The sequence below is a fragment of the Triticum aestivum genome, chromosome 2A (genome assembly GCF_018294505.1).
Source record: "Triticum aestivum cultivar Chinese Spring chromosome 2A, IWGSC CS RefSeq v2.1, whole genome shotgun sequence".
Classification (NCBI taxonomy): Eukaryota; Viridiplantae; Streptophyta; class Magnoliopsida; order Poales; family Poaceae; genus Triticum; species Triticum aestivum.
This window is the reverse complement of record NC_057797.1, coordinates 572,659,018-572,669,342: the sequence shown is the minus strand read 5'-3', so window position 1 is coordinate 572,669,342 and position 10,325 is coordinate 572,659,018. Positions and strand designations below refer to the sequence as shown.

At 45.6% G+C, this 10,325-nt stretch overlaps 1 protein-coding gene across 1 annotated transcript; it reads left to right on the top strand.

Annotated features, from left to right (window-relative positions):
* The first annotated feature begins 9,078 nt into the window (after nucleotides 1-9,078).
* On the top strand, nucleotides 9,079-9,831 carry LOC123185605 (protein DCL homolog, chloroplastic). Its single transcript, XM_044597464.1, has one exon. The coding sequence runs from the start codon at nucleotides 9,176-9,178 to the stop codon at nucleotides 9,710-9,712; it is 537 nt and encodes a 178-aa protein (XP_044453399.1). The 5' UTR covers nucleotides 9,079-9,175; the 3' UTR covers nucleotides 9,713-9,831.
* The last annotated feature ends 494 nt before the right edge of the window (nucleotides 9,832-10,325 follow it).

The window sequence follows — 10,325 nt, the reverse complement described above, 5'->3', positions numbered from 1 at the left end:
ACCAAATCCTTAAATTGCACATGAGGTTTGTCTCCGGACTTGTTGTATGTTGTTCCGGCCTCATTTAAACTTGACTAGATATGTAGTTTTCATTTGCTTCACCCTCTTGCAATGCTAACAACATTTAATCTTGTTGGGTACATAAACGAGAGAGAACTACATAAGTCATGTGGTGTTTTCTTCAATATGCAACTCCGTTGCATAATGAGCTCCACTTAATTTGTAGGATTGTTTGTGCACTTTGCCATGCCATGCTTCATTAAACCGGACATGCATCATACTCGATTGTGCATCACGCCATGTTGATGTGTTGGTTGTTTACTATGTTGTATGCTTCTTTTCCAGTGTTTGCTTCTTCGGGTTGGATCCGGTAACGTCGTGTTGTGAGGATTCGTTCGTCTACGTCCGTTTGTCTTCGTCATGGACTCGTTCTTCTTCCTTGCGGGATTTCAGGCAAGATGACCATACCCTCGAAATCACTTCTATCTTTGCTCGCGAGATGCTCGCTCTTTTGCTATGCCTATGCTGCGATACCTACCACTTGCTTATCATGCCTCCTATATTGTTGAACCAAGCCTCTAACCCACCTTGTCCTAGCAAACCGTTGTTTGGCTATGTTACCGCTTTGCTCAGCCCCTCTTATAGCGTTGTTAGTTGCAGGTGAAGATTGAAGTTTGTTCCTTGTTGGAACATGGAGATGTTGTTCCTTGTTGGAACATGTTTTACTTGTTGGGATATCACAATATATCTTATTTAATTAATGCATCTATATACTTGGTAAAGGGTGGAAGGCTCGGCCTTATGCCTGGTGTTTTGTTCCACTCTTGCCGCCCTAGTTTCCGTCATATCGGTGTTATGTTCCCGGATTTTGCGTTATAATGGGAACCCCTTGACAGTTCGCTTTGAATAAAACTGCTCCAGCAATGCCCAACATTGGTTTTACCATTTGCCACCTAGCCTCTTTTTCCCTTGGGAGTCACGCTCCTGAGGGTCATCATTATTTTAACCCCCCCCCCGGGGCCAGTGCTCCTTTGAGTGTTGGTCCAAACTAGAGCCCCTTGCAGCGCCACCTCGGGGAAACTCGAGGGCTGGTTTTAGTTGTACGGACTGCTCATCTGAGTGTGCCCTGAGAACGAGATATGTGAAGCTCCTATCGGGATTTGTCGGCACATTCAGGCGGTGTTGCTGGACTTGTTTTACCATTGTCGAGGATGTTTTGTAGAACCGGGATACCGAGTCTGATCGGAATGTCTCGGGAGGAGGTCTATTCCTTCGTTGACCGTGAGAGCTTGTCATGGGCTAAGTTGGGACACCCCTGCAGGGATTTGAATTTTTGAAAGCCGTGCCCGCGGTTATGGGCAGATGGGTATTTGTTAACATCCGGTTGTAGAAAACCTGAAGTTGACCTTAATTAAAAATGTATCAACCGCGTGTGTAACCGTGATGGTCTCTTTCCGGCGGAGTCCGGGAAGTGAACACGGTGTTGGAGTTATGTTTGATGTAGGTTGTTCTAGGATCACTTCTTGATCACAGGTTCTCGGCCGTGCTTTGCCTTCTCTTCTCGCTCTCATTTGCGTATGTTAGCCACCATATATGCTAGTCGCTTGCTGCAGCTCCACCTCATACCTTTACCTTACCCATAAGCTTAAATAGTCTTGATCGCGAGGGTGCGAGATTGATGAGTCCCCGTGACTCACAGATACTTCCAAAACCAGTTTACAGGTGTCAATGAGTCCTTGCAGATGACGCAACCAAGCTCAAGAGGAGCTCGATGAAGATCTTGTCCTTTGTGGTGTTTTGTTCTAGTTGATCAGTAGTGGAGCCCAGTTGGGGTCGATCAGGGGACCTTGTCGCATTTGGGGTTCTTCTTTTATTTTGGTTCCGTAGTCGGACCTTGATTGTATTTGGATATTGTAATGCTTTATTTATGTATTGTGTGAAGTGGCGATTGTAAGCCAACTATGTACCCCTTTCCCTTATGTATTACATGGGTTGTGTGAAGATTAGCTCACTTGCGACATTGCTTTCAATGCGGTTATGCCTCTAAGTCGTGCTTCGACACGTGGGAGATATAGCCGCATCGAGGGCGTTACACCTTCGCAAGGACCGGGCGTAGCCACACTCGGTTCAACTAAAGTTGAAGAAACTGACACGCGCCAGCCACCTGTGTGCAAAGCACGTCGGTAGAACCAGTCTCGTGTAAGCGTACGCGTAATGTCGGTCTGGGCCGCTTCATCCAACAATACCGCCGAACCAAAGTATGACATGCTGGTAAGCAGTATGACTTATATCGCCCACAACTCACTTGTGTTCTACTCGTGCATAACATCAACGCATAGAACCTAGGCTCGGATGCCACTGTTGGGGAACATAGTAATTTCAAAAAAATTCCTACGCACATGCAAGATCATGGTGATGCATAGCAACGAGAGGGGAGAGTGTTGTCTACATACCCTCGTAGACCGTTCGCGGAAGCATTATATCAACGCGGTTGATGTAGTCGTACGTCTTCACGTCTGACCGATCCAAGTACCGAAAGCACGGCACCTCCGAGTTCTGCACACGTTCGGCTCGGTAATGTCCTCGCCTTCTCGATCCAGCAAGAGGGGAGAAGTAGTAGATGAGTTCCGGCAGCACGACGGCGTGGTGACGGTGTTGGTGAAGAACAATCTCCGCAGGGCTTCGCCTAAGCACTACAAAAACTATGACGGAGGATAAACTAGAGGGGACGGGGTTGCCGGCACACGGCTTGGTGTTTCTTGATGTGTCTTTGGTGCTAGCCCTACCCCTCTATTTATATGTTGAGCCCTGGGGTCGAAACTTGGAGTAAAAGCCTCCTCAAAGTCGGTTTCACCTGAAAGGCAAGAGTCCTTCTCGGACTCCAGGGCTAGACGCCAGGGTTCCCGGCGTCTAGCCTCTGGTCTCTGCAAAACTTCCTTTTGCACTTTCCAAAAGCCTCGTGGGCTTTCCCCTTTGGCCTAGATAAAGTGTTCTCGTGCCCAAACATTTCGGGAAACATCCGGAACCCCTTCTGGTGAATTCCGAAACCCTTCCGAAGATCAAACACTACTATCCCATATATCAAACTTTATCTCCGGACCATTCCGGAGTTCCTCGTCATGTCCGTGATCTCATCTCGGACTCCGAACAACATTCGGTCATCAACATACATAACTCATATAGTACTATATCGTCAACGAACGTTAAGCGTGCGGACCCTACGGGTTCGAGAACTATGTAGACATGACCGAGACACCTCTCTGGTCAATAACCAATAGCGGGACCTGGATGCCCATATTGGCTCCTACATATTCTACGAAGATCTTTATCGGTCAGACCGCATAACAACATACGTTGTTTCCTTTGTCATCGGTATGTTACTTGCCCGAGATTCAATCGTCAGTATCTCAATACCTAGTTCAATCTCGTTACCAGCAAGTCTCTTTACTCGTTCCGTAATACATCATCCCGCAACTAACTTATTAGTTGCAATTCTTGCAAGGCTTGAGTGATGTGTATTACCGAGAGGGCTCAGAGATACCTCTCCGACAATCGGAGTGACAAATCCTAATCTTGAAATATGCCAACCCAACAAGTACCTTCGGAGACACATGTAGAGCACCTTTATAATCACCCAGTTACGTTGTGACGTTTGGTGGCACACAAAGTGTTCCTCCGGTAAACGGGAGTTGCATAATCTCATAGTCATATGAACATGTATAAGTCATGAAGAAAGCAATAGCAACAAACTAAACGATCAAGTGCTATGCTAACGGAATGGGTCAAGTCAATCACATCATTCTCCTAATGATGTGATCCCGTTAATCAAATGACAACTCATGTCTATGGTTAGGAAACATAACCATCTTTGATCAACGAGCTAGTCAAGTAGAGGCATACTAGTGACACTCTGTTTGTCTATGTATTCACACATGTATTATGTTTCCGGTTAATACAATTCTAGCATGAATAATAAACATTTATCATGATATAAGGAAATAAATAATAACTTTATTATTGCCTCTAGGGCATATTTCCTTCATCTTCAACCTTCATAGGTTCAATGCTAGAGATGAATGAATGATGTTCACAAAAAATAGCCAAATGAGTTTTAGAGCTAGTGATTCTCCCTGTTTGGATATCATTGAAGATTTGTTCGACGGGATGGTCTCTTGAGACTCTTGCTCGAACTCGTGGGAGCTTTTGTTTGGGTCGAGGTGGGGCATCTTCTTCATCATCTCATTCTTCTTCTTGGTCTTCTTCGTTGTTGATGTTGTCATTCTCTTGTCGAAGTGGAGAAGGAGGTTGATGAGGTTCATCTTGATGTACTTCCTCGTTTTCTTCATCTTGGTGTGTTCCACTTGTGGATGCTTCCATGTCAACTCTTGGTTCACCTTGTCGTGAGGTAGAAGCTTTCACTTGGACAGACGAGGTACTCTCCTTGACCTCCGTTGGACGAATCTTGCCAATAGACAAGTCTTGGATTGCTTCCGGAGTGTCTTTGTCTCCTACATCAATTGGCAATTGCTCTACTTGCGAGCCGTTATATTCATCAAACTTCACATCTACTGTCTCTTCAACCTTTCGGGTGAAATTCAAATGGTTGGAATGGAATATCTTGGTCTCAACACATGAGTAGGTGGTTTTCTCTCAGAAAATGAATGCTGAAGTGTAGGCACGTTCTGATGGCTCTCCTTGCTAATGAAGGAAGGGTGGAGGGGTATATATAACCTCCACACAAAATCTAACCGTTACACACAATTTACCAAACTCGGTGGGACCGGATCAGAAAACTCGGTCGGACCGATTCAATTCGTATTGTGACCGTTAGGCATTTCGGTGGGACCGATATGGTCAACTCGGTGGGACCGATGTGCTAGGGTTAGGGTAAAACCTCATCTCGGTTTGACCGATTACACAAACTCGATGGGACCGATTTTGGTAATAAGCAAAACAGAGAGTTGGTCAGGCAAACTCGGTGGGACCGAAATAATTACAATAGGTAACAGAGAGTTTGCGAGCCCATCTCGGTGAGACCGAATTGATTAGGGTTTCTGGCAGTGGCTATGTCAAGTGAACTCGGTGGCGCCGGATAGAACATTTCGGTGGGGCCGAGTTTGACTTTTGATTTGGGACATATGTGGATATGAGAAAGTGGTTGAGGGTTTCGGAGCATATCACTAAGCACTTTGAGCAAGCAAGCCATAGAGCAACACCTCATCCCCTTTTAATAGTATTGGTTTTCCTATGGACTCAATGTGATCTTGGATCACTAAAATGAAAATGTAGAGTCTTGAGCTTTTAAGCTTGAGCCAATCCTTTGTTCTTAGCATCTTGCAGGGGTTCCACATCCTCTTGTCCACGCTACTCCATTTTGGAACTTATCTGAAATATAATAGATAAAGACATTAGTCCAACAAAAAATATGTTGACATTAATTACCAAAACCACCCAGGAAGCACTTGTGCTTTCAGTATTAGCAAAATTCAAGCATTTCTCTTTTTCATGCTCAATTAAGTCATTAATTATAGCAGATCTACTAGTTCCACCATTACCAATAGTAATATCAACTTTATCAGCTTGACCAGCAAGTGAATCATTGCTAAAAATAGCAAAGGTTATTCATCATCTCCTTAGGGTGTGTTTGGTTTCAGAACCAAGTGGAGTGTCATGGAACCATTTCATTCCATCTTGGTATTTAGCTACAAGAGACTGAGGTAGGATGGAACGATTCCTGGGGTCAAAATTTGATCGATGCTGGACTTGAGGAAGAACGCCAAATTGACCACGACGGTCAGGCACAATCGTTCTCTTGGAGTGGTTGCTCCGTCCAGTGCGGCGGTCGACTAAATGTGAGGTCCCCAATAGTGCACAACCATGGCTCTCGACGGTGTGTGCTCAAGCGCGGCGGCCGGCTTGATGCCATGCTCCCGCTGGCGCACGACCACGACTCCCAACGGTGTGGGGAGGAGGGGTGTCATAGGAGAGAGCGGTTCCGCATATCGCATGATCCATCGTTCCATGGAATTTGTTGATTGCAACGTGGGAATGGGTCATGTGGATGGAACCGACCGACCCGTGCCGTAACACTTCGTGACAACAACCAAACACACCCTTGTAATAAGCAGGCTAACGTACCTTCTGGTTTGCTTGGTCTCACTAACATTTTTTTACGGTACTCAGCCTTATGTTTGTTTCCCCCTGACGACGTATTGGGCCAGCCCATTTACGTGCGCCCATTTGTAAAAATAGGGGGCGAAATGAGAGATCGAACCCAGGTCTTCAGCGAAGACGCACACCGCGCTAACCACTCGACGGTGGTTCGTTTCATGCTATGTAAAAGGGGCGCATCCTACTTGAGGGTAATCCAGCCTTTTTTTGTTTTTCTTTCATTCTTTGTGCATTTTGTTTTTATTCGGTTAATATATGTTCGTTTTTTTTACATTATTCTATTTTTTGTATCGTTTTCATTCTCTTCTCCATTTTTGGTTTGGTTTGGTTTTTTCTTCACCATTTTCTTCTTGATTTTTCTCTTTTTCTCTCCATTTTTTTGTTTTTTTATGTTTGTTTTCGTTTTCACTCTATATTTTCGCAAGTATCAAAAACATCTTTTAGTAAGTGATCAACACTTTTCGCGCACACGTTCAACATTGCCCTGAATGCTTCTTCAATATTTTTCAAATACTTGTTCAACATTTTAGTACTTATTCAACATTTTTTAAATACTTGTTCAACATTTTTCAATTACTTGCGCAACATTTTTAATACATATTCAACATTTTTTGAATACTTGGTCAACATTTTTTAAATACATATTCAACATTTTGAAATAGTCGTTTAATATTTTGAATACTTATTCCACATTTTCAAATACTTTTTCAACATTTTTCGAATACTTGGTCAACAATTTTTAATACTTATTCAAAATTTTGAAATACTTGTTCAATATTTTGTATATTCATATTTAACATTTTTTAATACTTATTCACATTTTCCAAATGTGTTCTTGAAGAATGATTTTTTGTATATATATATATATACATCTAGAATATTTTAAAAGTATGAAAAAGCATAAACATAAAGCAAAAAACAAGAACAGAAAAAAAGAAAAAGAAAAGGTCGCGGCCTCCCACGCGGGTGGACCGGCCCATCTGGGCTCCCACCGACGCGAGCCTTGCCCCTGTGCTCGCTTAATGCGAGACATAGGGGCGCCCTTTGGTTGGACCGTGTCGAGCCCAGTAGTTCCTTTAGTCGGGCTCATTTTGGGCCTTGATCCGGGGCTTGGGCTTGTCGACTGACCTTTGGGATGATTTTTTGAACTGCTTCTCCAAAATCACTAGAAGCTCTTCAACCTAGCGTTGCTTGCTAAGCAGGCATGGCACATTCTACAATATCCTGACACCCTTTGTCCCATGAAGCTGAAAGCTATTTATTTCCCCGCTGGTAATATTTTGTCAGTAGAAGTTGGGAACCATCCTTCACAGATATGGCGAGCAATAGTTGAAGGAAGAGATGTACTACGCCAAGGCTTGATCCGAAGAGTTGGGGACGGTTCTTCAATCAATATTTGGTCGGACAACTGGATCCCTAGAGATGAAAACATGAGACCGATTGTGTGCCTCGCGGCGGTCCGCGCCATCTTGGTTAGTGAGCTCATAAATCATGTTGATGCCTCGTGGAATAGGGAGGTATTACAACAAACTTTTCTCCCCGCCAATGTGGATGCAATCTTCAGCATACCACTTTGTATAAGAAATAATGAGGATTTCTGGGCATGGGATTTCGAGAAGAATGGTTTGTTCACAGTGAGGTGGGTGTACCACATGCTCACCCACACACAGCGCCGACGGGAGGCTTGGCTCGATGGGTGTGCGAGCTCCTCCAATTCTGGAGCCGAGGAGAATGAATGGAAGCAGCTCTGGCAGGTGGATGTCCCAGGAAAGCTACGCAATTTTTTGTGGAGACTGGCAACGCATTCTATTCCAACTAAAGACGTCTGGCATCATCGACATATTTCATGATCTGATAGTTGCCAGTTGTGTGGAGCGACAGACTCATGGCGTCATTCCCTACTCGAGTGCACAGCGTCGAGGTGTGTCTGTGCTTTTGTTGATAGCGACTTAGCTGAGCACTTAATTGCTACGACGGGCCCAAGCGCAAAACATTGGCTCTTTGGGATGATGGATACTTCATCACATGAAAAGTTTGTCACCCTCACGGTGACTCTCTGGGCTATATGGACAGCAAGGCGGAAGGCCATCCATGAGTCTATTTTCTAAAGTCCTCTGGCCACACATATATTCATTCAACGCTTCATTGCTGAATTGGAGAGCATCAAGAATGCCCCTAGACCGATGAGACCTACTCCCTTTGCAAATGTTTGGCTGCACTAGGTTTGGACGCCTCCTTCAGCAGGGATGTTTAAGATCAATGTGGACGGAGGGCTCTCCCGAGATGGCTTCATGGCACACCCTCTGCTGTATGCCGTGATGACAAGGGCCTTCTCTTAGGGTCCTCGGTGATGGTTTTTCCAGGCATTAATAACCCAGTCTGTCTTGAAACACTAGCATGTAGAGAAGCGCAAGCACTTGCACAAGATCTGAATCTAGGAAGAATCATCATCTCATGTAATAGTGGAGTGTTGTCATTTATCAATGATATAAAGCATGTCTCACAAGGGAAGAATAGTTCAAGAGATCAATGCGAATCAACAACTTTTTAAAGCATGTGATATCATCTTCGAAGATAGGACACAAACAAAGAAGCTCATAGCTTGGTTAAATTTTCGGTTTCACTTAACCAGGGTCACCGTTTGTGGCTGGGCTATCCACATTACCCTTTTTGTATTCATTTGAACTTCCCAATTAATCAATAAAGTGTCCTTCACCCCTAAAAAAACTAGAAGCACCCACGTGTAGGGCCCCCCTCCAAAAAAAACACGTGTAGGGCGGTGTGTATATGGACGGGTTTTTTAAATTCGTTTTGAAATTCATCATGCACGGGACATGGCCCGTCCCCGTCGTCGAACAAAACGACAATCCCGTCTGCCGTCTTCTGTGCCCCCTCCGTCCTCTCCGCTGTGCGGCCACAAGGATAAGTTTCTTCCTCGAATAGCTACCACCTACCAGTCACTCCCCCACGCACCCATCCACTCACAGCACCAAAAAGGGGCGGCATGGCTCTGGCCGCCGCCGTCGCCGTACCGTTCCTCCTCCACGCCCGCCTGGGACCGCGCTTCGTGCCGGCGCTGTCCCCCCGCCGCCTGCTGTCCTGCTCCACAACCGCCTATGAGCCCCCTCACTCCGCGCGGCCGCCGGCGTCGAAGCAGGCCGAGCCCGTGTCCCAGGTGCCGTGGAGGGCCGCAGAGGCCGAGATCCTCAGCCACGTCGAACCCATCGTGCAGCTCATCAAGGACATCCTCCATTCGGACAGATACGCAGACGGCGAATGCCTTGGTCCCGCCGACGAAATCGTCGTTGCGGAAAAGATCCTTGCCTACCATCCACGCGCTGAAGATAAGATTGGCTGTGGGCTTGACGGTATCATGGTCGATAGGCACCCGCAGTTCAGGAAGTCGAGATGCCTCTTCGTAGTTCGCACGGACGGCGTCTGGATCGATTTCTCGTACCAGAAGTGCCTCCGTGAGTACATCCGGAGAAAGTATCCATCGCATGGGGAGCGATTTATACGAGAACATTTCAAGCGAACCTGAAGGCTAGTTTAGCTGATCCTTTAGTAATGCAAAAAATGTTGTATGTTTTGAAATCCCTTGTCTATATTATTGAGCAAATTAGCTTATGTTTGTTTGTTTCAAAACAAAAGAAGAAGAAGGGTAGGCATCATTGGTGATCTAGTTTGGTTTAGTCCTCTGTTTGTCTTGGGTTTATGCAGGCGTTTATGACTGGCCGGAAGTCCCCGAGCATGTCGGGTTCACTTTGGGCCTTGGTCCAGACCTGGGCTACTTTCTTTTTCGACTGGCGTATGGGATGATTTATTATTGATGAAAAATACGGAGGCCGCTGAATACTGTGATGCCTCTGGTTCAGAGGATGAGTTTCAACAAGTCATCCATCCACTTTACAAAGGATTGTCCGTGCGTTCTTATGGATGAAATCAAATCTGGTCTGGAGATTTGCCGGACATCCTTCAAAACATTCGGGCGGCGCGTGGATCCTTCCCAATGAAATACTTAGGCCATCCGATCTCCGTGTGGCAGCTCAAAAAGGTTGACTTCCAGTTCCTAGAGGATAAGGCGGCGGCAAAGTTGGTCCCTTGGGACGGGCAAATGATCACGCCCATGGCACACACCATCTTGGTCAAGTCGG